The 22,826-nt window shown below is 39.9% G+C and overlaps 1 protein-coding gene across 6 annotated transcripts in view; it reads left to right on the forward strand.

Annotated features, from left to right (window-relative positions):
* Positions 1 to 5,842: 5,842 nt before the first annotated feature.
* INTU (inturned planar cell polarity protein) overlaps positions 5,843 to 22,826 on the forward strand; it is a 94,266-nt gene continuing 77,282 nt past the window's right edge. For 5 of the 6 annotated variants that reach the window (XM_025874277.2, XM_073892242.1, XM_073892238.1 and 2 more), the window contains exon 1: positions 16,422 to 16,596. In XM_025874277.2, the coding sequence (XP_025730062.2) occupies positions 16,451 to 16,596 (146 nt within the window). In that variant the 5' untranslated portion in view covers positions 16,422 to 16,450. Of the gene's footprint in view, positions 6,316 to 16,421; positions 16,597 to 22,826 lie in introns of those variants that run through there. The other variant, XM_073892239.1, reaches the window with a different exon arrangement.

Below are 22,826 nucleotides of genomic sequence, written 5' to 3' on the forward strand. Positions count from 1 at the left end.
CACCTGGGTGGCTCAGTCAGTTAAGCGTCTGCCTTCAGCTTAAATCATGATCCCGGGGTCCTGGGATCGAGCGCCGCATCGGGCTCCCTGCTCAGGCTCCCTGCTTGGCGGGAAGCCTGCTTCTCCCTCTCCCACTCCCCCTACTTGTGTTCCCTCTCTCATGCTCTCTTTCTCTGTCCAATAAATAAATAAGATATTTAAAAAAATTTTTATAGAAAAAACCCACACGTGGGGCACCTGGGTGGCTCAGTCGTTAAGCCTCTGCCTTCGGCTCAGGTCATGATCCCAGGGTCCTGGGATGGAGCCCCACATCAGGCTCCTTGCTCGGCAGGAAGCCTGCTTCTCCCTCTCCCACTCCCCCTGCTTGTGTTCCCTCTCCCACTGTGTTTCTCTCTGTGAAGTAAATAAATAAAATCTTAAAAAAAAAAAAAACCCACACGTCTATATTCTAAGACTGAGTTGTATCTTCTAACTCAAGAAGTTAAGGGTGTCACTAGCAGTTTTTATACTACTCAATTGATCCCCAGCTCTTGAAGGCGGAGGTAGATGCCAGGCCCCTGGGAGAGGAGTAGGTGAAGGAAGGAGTGCTTCCCAGCTATGTTGTTCTAAGGATTTGCATGCTGAAAGGATTTGGAACCAGGCAAATAAAACTTGATCCACCAGCCTATCATTCTATCTATCTATCTCCACACATTTATTAAATGTTTAAGATAAAAACAAGCCTAAATGTGGCTGCAGTGCTCTGGGGAATGGCAAATGTGTATCAATGGCATATCATATAATGGGGGTATAGATGCTCCTACTAAGTTCCAGCAGGAGAGCGGTGGAAACAGCCTGAGACAGGGCACAGCATGGTAGTTCGGAGCTGAGAGCCAATTCCTGAAAAGGTGGCTGGGATCCCTGGCCCTCTGGGAGTGTGAGCATTGAACAAGATGCCTCCCCTAGATAGGAAGATAGAAGAAGAACTAAGTGATAAAGCATTTTTAAATGACAACACAGTAAGATTTATTTAAGAGTACTCATTAAGGATTTGTTAAATAAATGAGAAAAAGTCAGAAATGCTAACTTGTTATAACTGTGCCATTCTGCCCCCTCAAAGTCCGTTTTTTGTTCCATTTTCTAGTGCAATAGTAGATTCTCCAAGTCCTTCATAAAGGAGCACCTACTCAACAGACAAAACTGTCCCAGTAACTGAAAATAATTTCAATCTCTCTTGAAGCTGAAAGACCCCTCCTAAATGATGAGGTGTAAATGGAAGTAGAGAAGCCAGTTCTGCCAACTGTAAAAGCTGAAGAAAGCAAATCCCTCTAGGTGAAGATCAAGATATTTTTATAATTTAAAAAATCTAGACATCTTATGCATATGTTGTCCTGGGTGGTAGAAGTAAGACTCTGCTTCACATTTTCACTCATATCATGTCTTTTTCCTAAGTCAGGGAGTACGCAAATGATTATCACCTCAAAGCTGCAAGAGTGAGACAGCATTGGCATGGACAACTGAAGCAACCAGAAATCCTAGAGAAGAAAAAGGGATTCAGAAACTGTCTAAGCATTCACACTCCACTTCATTTTTCTGTTCAGTGTCAGATTCCACTGTGCACATCCTTGCTAGGGTCCTGCCACCTCTGTTAATCAACTCCTCCAGTGACAGAGAGCCCTGTCACCCTAGTGAGTCTAGATATGATATAAGATGCTGTGATGCACCACCACAATCCTCTCTCCACACCCTCTCTGCCCCTTTTAGGAGGGAGGCATTCATTCCCCACCCTGCTGGGAATGTTGACAGGTGAGCCTCTCAGCTGAGTCCCTCTCCAGAAGCTGCCCTCAGGGGGCTGGGGGGCTTGTCAGTTGAGCATCCGACTCTTAATTCCAGCTCAGGTCATGATCTCAGGGTCGTGAGAATCAGCTCTGCGTTGGGCTCTGTGCTTGGCATGGAACCTACTTAAGATTCTCTCCTTCTCCTTCTGCCCCTCCCCACCGCTAAGAAGGAGAAGGAGAAGGAGAAGGAGAGGAGGAAGAAAAAGAAGAAAAGAAAGTGCCCTCAGCTGAAGAGAGTCACTTTGTCCAACATCATAGCTCTTTTCTGAAATGATAAGAAAATACCCCAAAAGTATGTCCCTCTTGCCTGAACTCAGGACAACTCTGCAGGATCATCCCATATCAAGCCCGTAGGACTGGCTGTGGCCTCTTGGAGACCGCACTGCAGCTCAGCTTCTCACTCCGCCCAGTCCTGCTGCCTGCACTCTCCCCACAGTTGTTGATCCCAACAGCACTTCCTAATAAACTTCCTACACAGAAATCTCCATTTCAGAGTCAGCTTCTCAAGGATTCCAACTTGCGGGATATATTAAGTATAAATCTGCCTTCATATTAAAAAAAAAAAAGTCTACTTGTCCTAATTCTAACTTCAGAAGCTGTATTGGATAAAACAATCTCTGTTCCACATGATGGCCTTTCAGATATTTGAACATAGTTCTTATGTGTCTTGAGGGGAGCACTCCAATCTTTGGAGTTTGTGAGAAGGCAGAGGAATCAGCTGATACAATAAGACCAAAGCCGGCGGAGTGTAGTGTCTTGGAAACCATGCCTGCGTCAGAGCTGCCAAGCACTGCTGGAGATATTTCCACTCACAGGACCCACTGGTTCCAGAGACAATTTCCCATAACCAACCTTGAAAATGCACTGCATTAGTTTTCTATGATGCAAACAGTTCCTGCATTAAAAAATGACCACAAACTTAGTAACCTTAAACAGCATCCATTTATTAGCAGCTCACCATGCTATAGGTCAAAAGTCCAGGAGGGCTGAAGTAGGTTCTCTGCCTTCATTCTCACAAAGGCAACATCGGGATTTCATCTGGGTTAAGACCTTATCTGAAGGGTCTGGGGAAAATCCCTGTTCCAAGTTCATTCAGGTTATTTGGCAGAGTTTAGCTCTTTGTAGTTGTAAGACCGAGGTCCCCACTTCCTTGCTGGCAGTCAGCCAGGGCCACTTTCTGCTTCTAGAGGCCCCCCACATTCCTTCTCAAACAGTCCCCTCCATCTCTAAACCAGCAATGTCTTATACAGTTCTTCTCATGTGGAAGAACTCTGACTCTAACTTCTTCTGCCATCAGCCAGGGAAAGCTTTTTGCTTTTAAGGGCAAACTCAGATTTATTATGAAAACATAACTGAATAGTGATCTATAACACCACAGACTTCTCACAAAATTTGAAGTCAGAAGGAAAAGTTACCGAATAGTTACAAACAAAAGGTAAATTACTAAAAACTTAAGATAACATAGTAATTATCCAAAATAGTTACATAATAACTATTCCCTATATAAAAATTTTGTAATGGGCCTTTTTTAAAAAGCAGGCTATCCATGTATCCTTAAATTGCACAATATTTTGAAAAACCATTTATGTATATCTGAGAATGGAAGTCTGTTGGAAATTTTCACCTGTAGAATTCAGTTACTAACTTTTCTCAAATCATTCTTTTTACATATTTATATGTGAATACATCCTAATTCTAAAAGTAATATATATTTATTGTTTAAAATTTTGAAAAATACAGAAAAGCCTAAAAGAGAAAATAAAAATCACTCACAACTCTACTTCCAGATGCAGTCATTTTTAAGATTCGGTGACTATCCATCCAATCAATTCCCTAATTTTTACTTAGTTAACAAAGTCTGAATGTACAATTTTGTCTCCTGAATATTTGCTAAAGTTTAAGTCATAAATATTTTATCATGCCATTAAGCATTCTATTTAAATTTCACTTTAGTAAATACGTATCAGTTCATTATATGAATGGACTTTATATAAGTATTACACTGATTTTGGATATTTACACCTTTTATACATTTGTTATGATAGCATACTGTAATGAACATCATGATCTTCATTTCTTATCATTTCTTTGAGATTAATTTCTGAATCAAAAGACATGAACATTTTCAGACCAGGCAGAGCATAGAGCAGAGGTGAAGCAAGACTGAAGGATTTATTTAAGACAGAAGGATTAAGTGAAAGTCTACATATATTAAGAGATGAGATCCCCATTGCTGATCCTCTTTACCCACTTGGTTCCCAGAACGCTGGCAGCCAGGATTCAAGAAAGTAACCCAAGAGAAAAGTTCTACATATAATGGCATTTGGAAATCCTACAATGAATAGCCAAGTCCCAGCTAATAACCGTGCATCTTAAAATTAATATATCACTACTTATAATTAATCTGTAATCTCTAATCAGTAGTACCTTATAACTAAAACAACATTTTCCAATCTCTTCTCCATTTATCCACCATTATAGTATCAGACAGAATAGTTTCACTGCCCTAAAAATCCTCTGTGCTCTGCCTATTCGTCTCCCCCCAGCCCTTTTGGAAATCACTGATTCTCAGTTTTGGCAATTATGAATAAAGCTGCTATAAACATCACTGATCTTTTTACTTTCTCCATAGCTTTGCCTTTTCCAGAATGTCATACAGCTGGAATCATAGTATGTTGCCTTTTCAAATTGGCTTTTTTCACATAGTAATATGTATTTAAGATTCCTCCATGTTTTTCATGGCTTGACAGCTCATTTCTTTTTAGCAATGAATAATATTCTATTGTCTAGATAAACCACAGCTTATCCATTCATGTACTGAAGGACATTTTAGTTACTTCCCAGTTCGGGCAATGATGAGTAAAGCTGCCATAAACATCCATGTGTAGGTTTTTGTATGAATATAAGTTTTCATTTCATTTGGGTAAATGCTGATGAGTGTGATTGCTGAATTATATGGTAAAAATATATTTCGTTTTGTAAGAAACTTTCAAACTGTCTTCCAAAGTGGTTGTACCATTTTGTATTCCCACCACCAATGAATGAATGCTCCTGTTGCTACACATCCCCACCAGCATGGTGTTGCCAGTATTTTGGATTTCTGCCATTCTAATAAGTGTGTGGTGGTACCTCATTGCTGTGTTAATTTGCAATTTTCTAATGACATATAATGTGGAGCATGTTTTCATATGCTTCTTTGCTGTCTGTATATCCTCTTTAGTGAGTATGTATGTCAGGTCTTTTGCCTTTTTAAAATCAAGTTGTTCCTTTTCTTATTGTTCTATTTTAAGAATTCTTTGTGTATTTTGGATAACAGTCCTGTTTCTGATATGTCTTTAGCAAATATTTCCTCCCAGTCCATTGCTTGTCTTCTCATTATCTTGACAGTATCTTTTGCAGAGTTTTTAATTTTAATGAAGTCCAATTCATCAATTTTTTTCATCGCTTGGGCTTTTGATGTTGCATTTAAAAATCACCATACCCAAGGTCATCTAGACTTTTCTCCTATGTTCTCTTCTAGGGTGAAGTGTATTTTTAAACTACATAGATCCCAAAAGAGAATATGGAGTCCACGTGAGACTGGTCAGCCACCACCTTTTATTCATCCTTTTATCTCTGAAGACTAGAACTCAGCCTGGCACATCACAGGTAATCAATATATGTTTACCAAGATTGATGAATGTATATAGCTTCTTTAGGCAAATTTAAATTCCCACCAAAAACTGAAATCTAACTCGCCTCTCTTTCCTACTCTCCCATCCTTGCTGTGGCAGCCAGGGCCCGCAGAGCCTCCTCATTTCCTCCTCCACTCCTCCCTTGTTCACGGTCCTCCACGCTGCAGGTGGTAGCTTCCTTTGCTGGGGGCGGTGCCTGGACAGCCGTGTCCCTTACCCGGGACAGACTTACTGTCCAGGAAGGGAGAGTGAGGAGCACTAGGCGGCGAAAGAGCGCAGCCTGGGACAGCACGGCCGGAGGCACTGGCCGGCTCATCGCGCGTGCAAAGGACCTCGAAGCTTGTTCGGACAAGTTGGAGGGGTGGGGGGAACCAAGACGTGGAAGAGGGGGACTGTGGGTTTGGCCAGCCCCGGCGGAGGTGGCGGCCAGCAGAGCACCCACCTGCCCCGGGGTCTCTGGCGCCAGGGTGGCCGTGCTGCCCGCCTCCGGGCTCCAAGATCCGCACGGGGTAGCAAGCGGGCGAAGGGCAGGGACAGCCGTCGCTGCACACCGCCGCCCTTCGTTCTCAGGTTTTTGAGTGTCCAAAGCTGGCAGCCTTTTCTTTCAGCTCGGGGTTCCCCAGCCGCGGCCCCATCTGTGCCCGAGGCAGGCGGCGCTGCGGCAGAGCCCTCGGCGCCCCCTCCGCCTTCTGCCTGTGACCTCTTGTAAGCTTTTGCAGCGAGTCTCAAGCGGGCATGTTTCAGGTGGGCAGGTCCCGCATCCCCAGACCTGCCCCCAGGAACTTGGAGGACCTGGACTCTGTGCAGCGCGTCCTCTTACACAGGTCAGTGCTGGGCCGGGGGCCCCGGGAAAGACGGTCCTCGGTTCCCGGGGATTCTGGCGAGGGGAGGGGCAACTTTCCTTCGGGGGTCCTGCGTGAAGAGTCTTACTTGGGATTCTCCTCCGTGTGGTGCTCGCCGCGGGAGGGCGTTGGGGCCTGCACCCCACCCTTTCAAGAATTGGATGCTCCGGATCCACGCGGTCTCGCCGCTGGGACTCTGGTCCCGCGCGGGACCGGGTTTTCCACCCACCTACAGAAAACACCACTTTCTAAAGAAGCTAAAAACAATTAAGCAAAGCTGTTCTTTAAACACCTCTAGACTTTCTCCAGGAAAAAAAATAGCTGAGAATTTTGTTTGAACTCTGATTGTATTGGAGTTAGAATGAGCCACTTTTTAACAGATCTAAATTCTAACACACACACACACACCTAGGCCACACACACATACACACTCCCCCACTCCACACGCACGCGCGCGCGTCTACACGCATAACTACACAAAATAAATTTAAAAGTTCCTCTAAGAATGTTGAGAACCCCAACTTTCCGTGAACTGCTAGTGATTAATTTACTGCTGGTACCTTCGTCCAACCTTATACTTTATGTAAAATAGACCAACGAATATTAAATTCCATGGTAACTATGATGAGTTTATAGAAAATAAAGAAATAAGAATTCGCGTGGATAGCAAATTCTCTTTCCATTTTTAGGTTAAGAGAGGATGGATGAAATGTCAGGCAGTTAATGCTGCTTTAAGTCTAGGAAAGCCTGGCCTTCTTAAGACATAATATGGGAAAAACTTTTAGAAATATATCAAAAGTATCTCTTGAATACATTTGTGGTGAGAAAGAGTAAGTGACCCTTAGTAAATATCTGTCAGGGGGAGGTTTATGTGAGTTCTCTCATCTGTAAACGTTTCAAGTGACCCTTTTAAGTCTTTGTACAAAACCATATGAGCTATAGAAACCCTGTTCTGTTGGAAGTATGAGTAAAATAGAAAGACATTGTGCAAGGAAGAAAGTGGGTCTCTTCGATTTAAAAGCTGTCTTCTGAAACCTGCAATTTTCCACAGTTGGTTTCCTTCTCCCCTCCCCCCAAGAGAGACCCTGCCATATACAATAAAATATTGTCAAACAAGCAGCTAAAAGGGGATTCTAACTTCCCAAAGACAAATCCCCCTGCATTTGATAAAATTACAGTCCAGAAATAATCCCCCAAAACACTAACTAAAAACTCATTCACAGCATGACTTTGATGATGCTGGGAGGGGTTTTAAGCTTAAGACCCTGCTATAACAGATTCATATTTTAAGCGTCAGTTGCCAAAAAATTCCAAACTGATTAACACTGCAGGGTTTCAGATCCAAAGCACAAATATGTCTGAATGAACCAGGGCAAGAGAATATGTTTAAACTATAGTCATCAAGACTGAAATGATTATTTCGGAAGTAAGTAGTGGAGTGTTTCTGGAATAAACCTGCTCAGTATATAAAAACTGCTCTATCTGAATTACAAATAACTGCTCCCACATGCTATAAGAACCATTGGAATCTGAAACTATAATTGTGTTTGTCAGTGTCATGGCTAACAGTGCTTTGTTTTTAACATTATATGAAAGTCTTTTTGTTTTGTCAATGCATCATTTTTATTAGTGGTTATTTATTATTTAATGTTTTCAAACATACTTATTAAAAAATTGAGACATCTATAGAGGTTTCTCTTTCATTTAATGAAGCTATATTTTCACACAAGTTCCTATTTCATCAAATGTCTTTTTAAAAAAATATTGTATTTATTTATTGAGAGAGGGAGAGAGCATGAGTGGGGAGGGGAGAGGGTGGGCAGAGGGAGAAGGAGAGGCAGACCACCCCCCACCGAGAAGGGAGCCTGATGCAGGGCTTGATCTCAGGACCCCGAGATCATGACCTGAACCAAAGTCAGACACTTAACAAACTGAGCCACCCCGGCGCCCCTATCAAAGGTCTTTTACTTGCATATATAAATTTAGATATAATGTAATAGAAATTAGAGAGACCAGATAACTTTTAAACCATGTTTATCTACTCACTATAGCTCTCATTGACTAGTCCAGAGCATGGCCTATTTTTTTATATCAGTTTTATAAAATTTTTATATTTTTCCTTTAAAACATCCCTTGTCGGGTATCCACAAAATTTTGGCAATTGCATTAAAGAGACCAATAGTTTTGAGCCATAGACAATTTATAGACAAGAGAAAATAGCAGACTATTCTATTTTTACATCTATTTTAAAGGGTAAGTCTTCTGAGTGTTTTTTTAATTAGTTGTGTATTTCCTGTTGTGAATATGGTTTTCAAAACTGTAAAGCATTAAATTGTTGTGCTTTTGAAAAACATACATCAGCCAAACCAAAATTGAAGCAAAGTCACAAACTTTTTTCTGCGTGAGGTATTAGCTACAAATACGGTCAAGACTAAAGTAACAGTAGCTGGGGCAAAAAAGCTGTCCTGTTTTTTGATTAGAAGTTACATATAGGTTGTCAGAGTCGGGGAAAGCTTCAATATTGTTTCTCAGTTACTTTTACTTAAGTAAATTAACATATATTTGTGTCATTTTGATTATAAGAAGTACCCAAATAGTTATATTAGGGCTCATTAGTATTTTGCAAAGACTTTTTAAAAAAATCCATGCACAAGGCTATTGCAGTTTAATCATTCCCTTGGAGTCCTATTTCTGTGGTCTATTAGTTGTGTGACTTGCAAGATTTTTAACATCTGTATTTTCCTGTTATTTCTGTAATATAAAGGGATAATACCCATCTCACAGGGTCGTGGTGTGATTTTCACTTATGTAAGAGCTCTATAAAACTAAAGTTCTGTCAAATATAAAGGATGATATTAACAACTGTCCTAAAAAATTAAAACAAAACACAGAATGATAGCTATTCCTAAAGATTCAGAAAATTCAGCTAAGTGACTTTTGCCCAAAGCCTAATGGCTAATATATGGCGCTGGTCCAGGCCAGAGTGGTAGTGTGTTTTGACATCTAAGCCAACAAAGAAAATGAGCTAGAGGTAAGTCTCTGAAAATGTTTGATGACCTAACTTCATACTTTTGCCAACAGCAAAAATATGCATATTTAAGATACCTCAAATATCCAGAAGTCTCAGGGGTGAAGGTGTACCCCATTAGGTAATATTCCTTATGAATAAAATATCCTTTAAACTTGAAAAGTAAAAACTAAAAAAAATAATGAAATAAAAAAATTTTAAATATAGCACATAGCACACACTGGTCTGTTTCTTTAGGTGTAGGGCTTTAGATTCCAAGGGTTATCTCATTTGGTTCTTAGCAACCCTGTACAGTAGGCAGGGATTATTATTACTGTCTTCAGATGATGAAACTGACTTCATCCACATTCACTCAGTTAATAGTGCCAGAATCAGGATGAGATGTGGCTTCTCTGACTGGAGAATGCGTGGCACTTAGGAATGATCGAGCATTTTCACGGTCTTATCAAATTACTGTAGGGTTTGACAATGCAGTAATTTTCTTTTCTTTTTTTAGGTGCTATTGAGGGTACTTGGCATTTCACTTATAAGTTATGACTTTTTTTTTTTAATTATTGTGTCTGCTTTTTGTTTCCTACTTTCCTCCATTGGCAGATTGTCAGCCATCCACAATTTCTGTTGCTGTTGTGTTCCTGTTTTAAGGAGGCCTCCCTTCCTTCTGGTTGGCAGCTACTGATTTATGGCAGTAGAAGGTTTCACCAGATTTTTAAAATAATCTGTAAATGAAAGTATAAAATGAGGATAAGTAGGAGTAAATGAAGGGTTTTGGGCTTGAGCTTCGTGCCATCTGCTTCAGTTACTTTTTTCTTTTTAAAGATTTTATTTATTTATTTGACACAGAGAGAGAGAGAGAGAGCACAAGCAGGGGGAGCGGCAGGCAGAGGGAGAGGGAGAAGCAGGCCTCCCACTGAGCAGGGAGCCCGATGCAGGACTCCATCACAGGCCCCGGGGATCCTGACCCTAGCCAAAAGCAGACACTTAACCGACTGAGCCACCCAGGCACCCCTGCTTCAGTTACTTTTATGTTTATCTCTGTATTCTTATCTGTATTTCATTATTATTGAAATAGAGAATGTATGCTCTCTATGGAATAAGTCCATACATTTTTACAGGTAATTCAATTTTTATATAGAAAAATTAGAATTTTATTTTTAAAGATTTTATTTATTCATTTGACAGAGAGAGATAGCGAGAGAGGGAACACAAGCAGGGGGAGCAGGAGAGGGAGAAGCTGGCTCTCCACTGAGCAGGGAGCCTGATGTGGGGCTCGATCCCAGGACCCCTGGATCATGACCTGAGCTGAAGGCAGACGCTTAATGACTGAGCCACCCAGCCACCCCGAAAAATTAGAATTTTAGATCATAATGCAATCTATAAACATAGGATTGCTGAAATGTTATTCTTATATGACTCTATCCCAAATTTTAAGCGTCAGTTTTTAAAATCCTATTTTGCTGGCCTACCAAGTTATTTATTCATAATGTTTAAAATGATTGGGATTGTCAGTATTACCACATAGCTCATGAGTGGTTTCATTGTTCACAATTAAGACAATGTTACTTAGTTTCAAAGAATGCCAAGTCCGCGCACTTTCCTTGTGGTTTAAAATTTTTTAATGGATGTGACCTCACGCGGCCCTGTTTTCACTTACTTCTCATTGCTAGCTTCCATTACTACTAAGCAGAGAGCTCTTGAAACTGCTAAAGACACTAAATATTTAATTATGTTCTTATCTGGTGTATTTTATGTCAGAATTGTATTGTTTGCCTAATTGAGATGGTAATCTGAAAAATAAGGACTTTATGTCATATATATTAAACTAAACATATTTAGTCCAGAAGACAGCTGGCCATCCGTGTAGTGGAAAATAGAAATTGAGAATATACCCCAGTCTCTTTTAAGTCTTCCTGAAATTGCTAATTATGAAACAGTATTTTTTAAAAGGCCCTGAAAATAGCATGTTATTCTTTTCTGTTCTTCATCCCCTCTAGTACACCTAAGGTTGTCAGATATTTAGTTAGTACAAATGTGATATATAAAATGAGAAATTTGATTAGCTAATATCACCCTGAAAATTTGAAATAAGAATATAAAGTGATTGCTATTATTTCTTCTTTTGTGAAAGATCAAGCAAAGTGGTAACGTTTTGGGTGGGGCAGATTTTGTCTATTAAATTAACATATGGAAATAGACTAGCCAAGGAAGTTAACATAACTCAGAGAGATGGCTATTGTAAAGAACATTTCTTAAAAGATACTTTTATGTGGCACTTCCTGCTCCTGTTCAACCTTGTATAAGATGAAAGATTGAAAAACAACAAAAAAAACACAGCCATATCTTCCAGGAATTTGTTGTTTGGTAGCAAAGATAGACACATTCCTAAATAATTTAGAAACACCCAGACTGGTACTTGTTATAACAGAACTTTTTTGGATAGATTATAAGGGGAAAGTGGAAAGAGGAATTGTCACTGAGATAAGAAAAGAGTGTGGGAGGCTTCTTGAAAAGGGTACTATTAGAATTAGGTCTTGAAGTAAAATGTGATAGTTTGGATAAGTAGCATTCCTCAGTGAAAGAACCACGAGTGGGTGCCTGGGTGGCTCAGTCGGTTAAGCGACTGCCTTCGGCTCAGGTCATGATCCTGGAGTCCCGGGATCGAGTCCCACATCGGGCTCCCTGCTCAGCGGGGAGTCTGCTTCTCCCTTTGACCCTCTTCCCTCTCGTGCTCTCTATCTCTCATTCTCTCTTTCTCTGAAATAAATAAATAAAATCTTAAAAAAAAAAAAAAGAACCACATGAGTAAATGATTTATAAAATAGCTTAAGTTTTGTTGACACTTTATGTGCTAGGTATTGTACATGCATTAACTTATTGGACTCTATAAACAGTCCTGTGAAGTATGTACCAATATCTGAATTCACAGATAAAGAAACACAGCTTGGAGAGGTTGATTGGCTCAAGATTATACAGATGGTAGGTTCTGGATCAGGGAGAGGTCTGTCTGCCAGGCTCAAATTCAGGAGGTGGGAGTGGGTTCTAGCCTACTGGGGAAATGGTCAGTGGGCCTGCAGGTATGAAGCATTAGAACTGAGTGGAGGCTTAGGGCAGTGTTTCCCAAGTTTACCTTAACCTAGGGATCACTGAGGGGCAGGGGCACTTTTTAAAATAGAGATTTCCAGGCCAACTTCCCTGGAGATTCTGATCCTGTTGAAGTGGGGCAGGCCTTAAAATCTCTCTGTTTAACAAGAACCCCAGGGGATCTTTTGATGTGACAAGTTGGGCACATTTGATTAACTTGATTAATGCAGGAAATAAGGCATCTAATTCCTAATTGGTGCTCAATTGTTTGTAGAATTGGAATTTTCTTTTGTAGTCAAGAGACTATACAGTTTGGACTTTATGGGGTGGGTGACATTGAAGGTTTATGAGCAGGGTATGAAATTATTAGATATTTATAGAGAAAAAATAGTGTTCTTTTTTAATTTTTTAAAAATTTTCTTTAAATTCAATTTAGTTAACACATAGTGTATTATTAGTTTCAGAGGCAGAATTTAGTGATTCAACAGTTCCATGTAACATCCAGTACTCATGACATCAAGTGCCCTCTTCAATGCCCATTACCCAATTACCCCATCTCCCCACCCACCTCCCCTCCAGCAACCTTCAGTTTGTTTCCTAGAGTTAAGAGTCTCTTATGATTTGCCTCCCTCTGTTTTTATTTTATCTTTCCTTCCCTTCCTCTATGTTCATCTGTTTGTTTCTTAATTTTCAGTGTTATTTATATGAAGAAAATGTGTTTTTTTGTTAAAATTTAAAATGTTCTTTTCTTTTTTACTTCCAATAAGATGATTTTAAAATAACAAAATTAAAGAGATGCCTAAAGTATTTTTTTAAAGTTTATTTACTTAAGTAATCTCTACACCTAGGGGTGCCTCGGTGGCTCAGTCAGTTAAGCGTCTGCCTTCGGCTGGGGTCATGATCCCAGGGTCCTGGGATGAGCCCTGCATCGGGCTCCTCGCTCAGCGGGAAGCCTGCTTCTCCCTCTCCCACTCCCCCTGCTTGTGTTCCCTCTCTCCCTGTCTCTCTCTCTGTCAAATAAATAAAGTCTTAAAAAAAAAAAGTAATCTCTACACCTAAGGTGGGGCTTGAACTCAAGACCCTGAGATCAAAAGTCTCATGCTCTTCCAACTGAGCCAGCCAGGCACCCCAAGCATTCTTTATTTTGGAATGAAATCTTAAGCAATTTTTAACATTTGAGATTGTGGTGAGAATAAGTATGTATGTTTTAACCAACATAATATAACTATTATAGTGGTTCCAACTTTTTTTTATAATAATGTTTCTCTGATTTTAAAAGTAATACATCTTTTTGGACCTCAGTGCTGATGGAAATACTTGTTTCCCTTCCTTCCTGGATCCATTCTCTTCAAACTTCTAACCCCATTACTTCCTTCATCATTTTCAGCTGGCAAGGTTGCCTTCTACTTACCTGAGAAAATAAACATTATCACATGGATAGTATTTCAGTTCCCTGACTAAAACTGGCAGGTCAGCATCCACACCTGCACCCCCCTTTAGGAACCAGTTTGAGGTGTTTTTTTAAGTTTTTTTTTTTTTTCCCTACCGATGTGAGACTCAATCCCAGGATCCTGGGATCAGGACCTGAGCCGAAGGCAGCCGCTTAACCGACTAAGCCACCCAGGCGCCCCTAGGCACCAGTTTTAAGGAAGACATGTCAGCAAGGTCATATCCTTCCATCTGTGCCCTAGATGCCATCTTCTCCTGCTACCCTCCTCCTCCTCTGCCCCATTATCCCTTTGTGAACTAGTCCCCCGTTTTCCAATCGGAGCGACATCTAAACCTCTTTTAAAGAAAAATTTGTGGATTTCCAGGGATGACTTAAACTTTTTTAAATTATAATTTTAAATAAACAAGTATAAGCTCTGTGCTCTATACCTCTTACATAAGAAAAAAACAATTTTATAAATTAATTCAAAGCAAACTGCAAAACAATATTCAATAGCTGGCATACAATTCTGAAAAAGCACATTTAAAAATTATACAACAAAAATGCTTAGGATATTCAAATGTACATAGTGTATTGTGACAAATGAAACTAAATTGCATCTTGAAAGTTTAAATACTGTTAGCCTGCTACTGCTTAGGTTTTTTTTTTTTTTAAGGTTTTATTTATTTACTTGAGAGAGCAAGATGTGGAGAGGGAGGAGGAGAGGGGGAGAGAGAAGCAGGCTCCCCGCTGAGCAGGGAGCCTGACCTGGGGATCCTGACCTGGACCATGACCTGAGCCAAAGGCAGAGACTTAACTGACTGAGCCACCCAGGCACCCCCTGCTCAGGCTTTTTTTTTTTTAATTGTCCCTGCATATAACCACTTTGGGCCATGCGAGGACTCATTTCCCACTTCTCTTCTCTTTTTGGATTATAATATTCCATAAGAACAAGAGAAGTTTAGACTTCCTCTAAGAAATTTGCTGTGGCCCTCGACACCTCAGTCTATTTTCCCTTGGGTATTCCTTAGAACTCTGCATTTATCATGATACTTATCACTGTATTTTATAAATTGCCTATTTGTCTTTCAGTCTCCACCATCTGTCCAGGTAGTTTAAGTTGAATCTCCAGCACCCATCCAGTGAGATCATAAATATTATATCCTTTTTTTACTTGCTATAAAATGAATATTTCCCCCATGCATTACTCTTTGAAAACATTTCTATTTCATAATATTCATATTTCATATATGTTATTATTTAACTTTTCCCCTATTGTCAAACATTTAGATTGCTTTCAGCTTTACACTTTCAGAAATTTTATAAATTTTTTGCATCCTTTATTTTCCTGGAATAGATCCGTAATAGTTGAATTACTGAGTCCTGAGGAGGAAATATAATCTAGTAGTTAATGACTTGGGTTCAATTTTTGTTTGACTTTTTTGCCTTCTAGCCAATTGACCATTAAGATGAATAACCTGGGGCCCCTGCGTGGCTCAGTCGTTAAGCGTCTGCCTTTGGCTCAGGTCATGATCCCAGCGTCCTGGGATCCAGCCCCGCATCGAGTCCCGCACCGGGCTTCCTGCTCCGCGGGAAGCCTGCTTCTCCCTCTCCCACTCCCCCTGCTTGTGTTCCCTCTCTCGCTGTCTCTCTCTCTGTCAAATAAATAAAATCTTTGGGGAAAAAAAGGTGAATAACCTAAGCTTCAGTTTCTTTATTTTAGTATAAGGATATTTATTTAATAGGATGTGAATACTTAGCATTGAATACGAATAGAACAAATAATTTGAGAAATGGCTGACTTCAATAAATGCTATTATTTTGTACTTAGAAAAAAATATTTGATGGAGGTACTCGTAAATTACCGATAAAATTCATCAGTTTACACTTCCAACTCAGTGATGAGAACAAATTATAAGTTTGCGTTACAAAATGAACATACAGTTGATTTCACAACACTGCCACCCATTTGAAGCACTCTACAATATCTGCTTGGGAAAACTATAAAAACATTTGCAATTGCGAAACAATATGAAAACCAAAGAAACAATGGGGCGTATTTACATTAGCACCTCTTAGAGGGCGTTGCTTAAAAGTGTCCCTTCCCAGCACAAGAGGCAGAGGCCCCGGGGAAAGGTAGAGAGGAGTTTCCTTTACCTCAAGGGAACCCCAGGCTTCGTGCCTCTAAGGCTTTGGGCAGCTGTTCCTCGTAGAAACACAGGGCAAAGTGCAAACTGGAAGGAAAAGGGGGGAAAAAAAACCACCAATGGGTCTCCGCCGTTGATAAATTATGCGGCTCCAAGAGTGCATTTAGGAGAAGCTAAGCGGTGAAGTTTTAGCTACTTGAATTCCTCCAACTGAGACGCCCTCCGGGAAATTTCACCTCTTTGGCTTCTTTGAGTAGTTCTCGCGCTCTCGGGAAAGCTTCCTCGTCTCCCTGGCAACCCAACCGCCACCAATTGCAGCCAAGGGTTGGTGGTCACGTGGCCTCTGCCCCTTCCTTTGGCGGAGACAACATGGCGGTTAGGGCGAGCTGTAGTTTCGAGACTTGAATTACACGACTTGTACCTATTGCATTCCTGATGATGGCGTCTCCGATTTCGTGTAGCTCTCGTCATAGTCCAGATGAGCTCCCTGGAGACCCCTCTTCACAAGAAGATGAGGATTGCGATTACGAAGATCGGGTCAGCTACTCGGGTTCATACTCCTCAGCGAGTAGCGATTATGAGTAAGAGTCTTGAAGAGGGACAATTAAATCCATCCTTTCAATCCAGAGAGTATACACGTGGGCTGGGGGGTACTGCCAGAATGTTGGCGTAGTTGGGATTGAGTGTTTGAGGTTCTATAATCAAAGGGATTTATTTGAGCCACGTTCCAGTTGTGCGGTATTGTGAGCCGCAGTGACGTGCCATTCTTCGCTATTCGGGGCTTTTTATTATTGTCAGACGAGGAGGTTCTCCTCTTTGTGGCGGGTTCTATATTTACGGGTATATCTGTTAGGATGGTCACAAAACTCTTTGATCCTATCGCAGTGTCTTCTCTGACGTTATGATCTTTGTGATTTTAGTGGAAGGATACGCTCCACGTTTTATAAATCAACTATTTAAATTATACAGATTTTTTTCCTGTTATAAAAATGGGTAGATATATAAAAGAAAATCCACCCATAGTCTTCACCTTCAAGGACAACTTCTCAGCATTTGGGGGTATTTCTGCTATATTTTCCTATGCGTTCTCGTGGTTTTCTTGTTTTCTACTTAGTGCCATATGTAATTTTTATTTTTTAAAAATACTTTTATTTATATATTTGTCAGAGAGAGAGCCCACAAGCAGGGGGAGCGGCAGGCGGAGCAGGCAGAGGGAGAAGCCGACTCCCTGCTGGGCAAGGAGCCAGGTGTGGGACTCAGTCCTAGGACCCAGGGATCATGACCAGGAGCTGAGGGCAGACGCTTAACTGACTGAGCCACCCAGGTGTCCCAATAATGGAATTTTTAAAATACAAAATATCTAAGTGTTATTTTCCACTTTTTAATCCTTAATAATATTGAAAAAGTTATTTTGATTCATAGGACCCAATGCTATTTCAATTTTGAAGAAATCTATTTCTTACTGCTATGAATTAAGACCTTTTTGGAAAAGTAAATTAGCCCTAGTTTGAAATGAATGACTAACAGTGAAAAGGTTTAGGTGCCAAAACCTCAACCAATCCCATAATAGACTGCCATGCATAGTCAGTTTTAGGATGACATTTTAAGTGTATTATTTAGGAACAATAATTACAAGTATTTAATGTGTATTTAGGAGTAAAAATTACTTGGCAATTATTTCCACCTCTGGGTATGTAAAATTTTGCCATTATCTTTAAAAGAGTGAGGGAAAACTAATGACTGCTTAATATACTCTAGAGGCTCAATAAGGACAGATTACATTCTTGAAGAGACTATCAAGTATTTTGTGTAATCTTCTGCTGTGGTCACTTAAAAAATAATTTAAAAATTATGGTTATCAAGTGAGGCACTGGATGAAGTATGGATTACAGGAGACCTGATTTGGTCTTGCTATGGAGTCATAGACCTCTGAGACTCAAGCTCTTGATTTCTCTGCATCTTAGAAACACATATTTTTAGCTCAGAGAGAATCTGTAATTTACCCATAGTCATACAGCTGAGTGTTTTAGTATAGAAATTTAGGAGACCTGATTGCAAATGGAGTGCCCTGATTTTAATGGAATGAAGGTAAATGAACTAGCCCTGTTTCCTAGGAAATAAGCAGTCTGAGGACCTTGTGTTAAGAAAACTTGTTACCTCAAAACATTTTGTAAAAAAAAAAAAATTTTGTGATTCAAAATACATGTAAATATGGATTTTATATATACATATATAAACATTTGTGTGTGTATATATATATATATTTTTAAAGGGCATTAAGCTTTCCACATTAGTGATTCACTCATTACTCCAGATGTTCCACTGTCTTTATCTTCCTAATAGTAAAAGTACAGTAAATCTCTATTGTAAAATGTTTGGCTGGTCTATATTTTCAAGTCCTGTCAAGATTCAGATTTTATGGGGCTCCTGGGTGGCTCAGTTGTTAAGCGTCTGCCTTCGGCTCTTGGTCGTGATCCCAGGAGCCTGGGATCGACCCCCACATTGGGCTCCCTGCTCGGCGGGAAGCTTGCTTCTCCCTCTCCACTCCCCCTGCTTGTGTTCCCTCTCTCGCTGTCTCTCTCTCTGTCAAATAAATAAATAAAATCTTAAAAAAAAAAATTCAGATTTTATGTTTGTCCCTTCTTCATGTGTAGGACATGAGAATTGATTTGCTGATCTGACCGGGTAGGTTCTGGTCTGTTCCTATTTACCTCTCTAACTTGCAGAGTCACCACTGCAGAAGTGGTCTTCCCGGTTTGGACAGAATTACTTCTTTTTTTTTTTTTTTTTAAGATTTTATTTATTTATTTAAAGAGAGCGAGCATGTGAGGTGGGGGAGGGGCAGAGGGCAAGGGAGAATCTCAAGCTGACTCTGTGCTGAGTGTGGAACCTGCCGTGGAATCTCGCAACCCTGAGATCATGACCTGAACCAAAACCAACCATGGGACACTTAACCAACTGAGCCACCCAGGCACCTCTGGACAAGATCACTTCATAATCAAAGGCACAGGGACATGTGAACATGTGAACCTAATCTTACTCGTCAAAGCTAAGAGATAGGAATTGCCCATGTTGTTGCCTATATGTAGTTCATTCTTTTTAAACTTCTGAATAGGATTCCATTGTATGAATATACCAGAATTTATTCTTTTCTTGGGTTTTAACATAGGAATGTTACACTTGAAGAATCAAAATATTTCAAAGTCATGGTGCCATATACTGTATTAACATCCAATTTAGGATAATTCCCTTTTTCTTCTGCTCTGAACTCTGACTTCTTTTTTCTTTTAATTTAATTTCTTTTATCAAATTACATAGATTGGAAATTCGAACAGTGTATATCTAAGTTTATGATGAGAAATGGCCATTCTTTGCTACCCCTTCTCTCTACTTCCAACTCAGCATGTTTGAAGATAATTCATATCTTCCCTGTTTCTCCTCTAGCATTGCCCATCTTACTTACTGACATCACTCTCTCCTTGCTCATGTCTTCAGATCTAGTAAGTCTCCAGTCTTGTTGATTTCCTTTTCTGATAGCCACCCCTCCTTCTTCCTTTTCTTCAGAGGCGCTGCCTGACTTAAAGCACTTGACTCTCCCTTATAAGAGTGGAGTAGCCTTCTAACTGATCTGGATGCCTCGTCTTTTATCTCTAGTCTTTTTTCCCTACAGCTGCCAGAATTTGCTTTCTAGAACACAGTTCTAAATCATTTTTCTCTTAGAGAACCTACTATAAAAAGATATATTGTGGCAGTTTGAATCAAAGATAGAATTAAACACGTGTTAATATTACCAGTGAAGCTAAATAAAATGAAGCAAATATTCATGTCCTTAACTAGCTCATCCCTGTGATCCAGAAGAGAAGGCTGAGATTTAAAAAACAGCTAATATGTCAGGCTTGGTCACTGATGGTTGTATTGCAAATAATTCAACCACTTCAGTTACAATGGAATTTCTTTATGAAGTGTTGCCTGAAATAATCATCTGGTGCAGTGTAATGAGTATTGGATTAAGATAGGGGTCAGACAACCTGTCTCTTTATCCCTGCCACCAACCATATGGCCTTATATGTGTCACATGACTTCTGTAAGGATCAGTTTTCACGTCTTAAAATGGGAATGAGAGTATTTACTTAACTGAATTTTGTTGACTGTGAGATTTGTCAAATCCTAGGAACAGGAAAATTGTGAACAGTTGATGGTGAGGGATTGACAAGGAGACAAAGAGGAGTTGATGGTAGAGGTGACATGTATTTGATTTGGAAGAGGGTCAATCCAAGCTGAGTTTCATTTCCTCATTTTCCCCCAGCTTTATGGAAGTATAATTGACAAATAAAAATTGTATATATTTAAGGTGTACAATGTGGTGATTTGATATGTACATACAGTAGAGGATTCTCTAAGAGAAATGCAAATTTTACAAGATTATTTTGCTTGCCTAAAAGTGTTAACATTTTAATTTCATCAAGTTTTCCCTGGTCTTGAGGGGTTCAGAGTTAGAAGAATTCTTGGTTATAAGCTATTGTTTTATGAGATCTCTCTTATAACAAGTTTTCTCATCTTTGTCAGCGGTTTCACAACTTCCTCCATATCTTCAGGAGGGAGAACACTACATATTCTAAGTGGCAGTGTGGTTAAAGAGAAAACTGAAGGCGGAATGTTCAAGAATTTCTATAAAATCTTTGTGTAGATGACCTAATAAAGACATGCTTTTCTTTTTTCTTAATTCAAAATTATTTTTTCTGAAAAATTTGAAATACGCACAAAAGAAAGACCCCTATATACTTCTCACCAAAGACATGGCTTTTCTTTACCTGAAAACTATTTTCCTGGTGTTGATTGAGAAGCTTCATGGGCCTTCATTTATTCTGACTTTTATTTTAAAATTTGAAGTAGTAAGATAATTATGTTAGGGCAGTGAAACTACTCTGTATAATACTATAATGGTGGATGATACATGTCATTATGCATTTACCTAAACCTGTAAAATATACACCACCAAGAGTGAACTGTAATGTAAACTATGGATTTGGGGTGATTATAATATATGAGTATAGGTTTATCCATTGGAACAAATGTATCACTCGGGTGGGAGATGTTGATAATGGAGGAGGTGGGAGGAAGGGAGTCTCTCTGTACCTTCAACTCAATTTTGCTTTGAACCTAAAACTGTTCTTAAAAAAAAAAAGTGCAGTAAATCATTTTTCTATAGTACTCAAAAGCTCAGTAGCCTCCCAAATAAATTCCAGATTCCTTAGGATGATTTTAAAGCTGTTTCAGATTTGTCCCTGGCCTCTCTGATCTCATCTTTGATGATCTTCCTTCTTTAAAGCTTTCTTTATTCCCACTTGTCTTACCTCAGGCTGCTATTTAAAAAATAGTATAGGGTGCCTGGGTGGCTCAGTCAGTTAAGCATCTGACTCTTGATTTTGGCTCAGGTCATGATCTCAGGGTCCTAGGATTGAGCACCACATTGGGCTCTGCACTGGGCATGGACCTGCTTAAGATTCTCTCTCTCCCTCTCCCTATGCACCCCCACCCCCATTCCCGCTTGCACATACACTCTCTCTCAAAAAAATAAATAAAATAAAAAAAAATAGCATAGACTGAGTAGCTTATAAACAACAGAAATTTATTTCTCACAGTTCTGAAGGCTGGTAGTTCAAGACCACTGTACCAGCATGGTCAGGTTCTGGTGAAGACCCTCCTCCAAGTTGTAGATTGCTGACTTCTCTTTGTATCCTTACATGGCAGAGAGCAGAGAGAACAAGCAAGCTTTCTCATGACCCTTATGAGGGCACTAATCCCATTCACCAGGGCTCCATCCTCATCGCCTCATCTAACCCTAATTGCTTCCCAAAGGTCCCTCTCTAATACCATCACATTGAGTGATAGGGTTTCAACATACACATTTTGGGGAGACACAAACATTCAGTGCTTAACATTACTATGCGGAAACATACGCTCATTCTCCTATCTCTGGTGTACTTCCACACCTACACTTGTATGGCCTTTGTTCTCTCCGAAACACCCTTTCTTCCTATCTTATCAAAATCACTCAATGTCCCACTTATGTGCTACCTTCTCCTTTACCTTTTTTGATACTTCTTAGACCTAATTTCTCCAAACTTGGCTCTCCTATAGCGGTTTTTGTTCTTCACTGTTGGCACTTGCATTTTAGCTAGGTGATGAGCCCTCAGTCCATCTGACATTTTTTAAAAGTACAAAAATGCCCTATCACAGAATGTTTTGCTGGCCTCTGATTTCAATTTTGCCAGGCTCAGATCTTATCCCTAACTTAGTGCTTTGTAAGCATGCTCCATTTAACTGAAGGGGGTAGAGGTAGGGAATATGGTCCTGGGAATGGGGTCATTATTAATATAGTTCCAATGGAGATGTCTTCCTGATGTAAAAATTTATTTCATGCAGTGAGTACACAATAATTTACTGGCTGATCCCTTCCTTTTCTCTACCATGCTTCACATTTGTTCCAGTGGTGACTGTGGCTAGGCTAGAAAGAACACCAGCCCATCCCAGGCTCCCCACCCCTCAAGCTGCCATAACATCTAGCATAGATTTTAACCATTCAAACTATGGCTTTCTCCTAGAAAACGATCAAAAGACTTCAAGGATGAAAATTAGATATTGCTGGTAGACAGAGCACAGAAAAACAAACACAGAAAAATGTTGGACAGACCAGTACTGAACAAACACCAGATAGAATCCATATTTATTTGTTATGATATTTTTATTGTGTGTGTTTTTATTGTGTGTGGTTTTTCTTTGTCCCTAGAATTGTCCCTCTGTACATATT

Source organism: Callorhinus ursinus, unplaced genomic scaffold, assembly GCF_003265705.2.
Source record: "Callorhinus ursinus isolate GAN/ISIS: 27379988/994484 unplaced genomic scaffold, GSC_fseal_2.0 scaffold4, whole genome shotgun sequence".
In the NCBI taxonomy this organism is placed as follows: domain Eukaryota; kingdom Metazoa; phylum Chordata; class Mammalia; order Carnivora; family Otariidae; genus Callorhinus; species Callorhinus ursinus.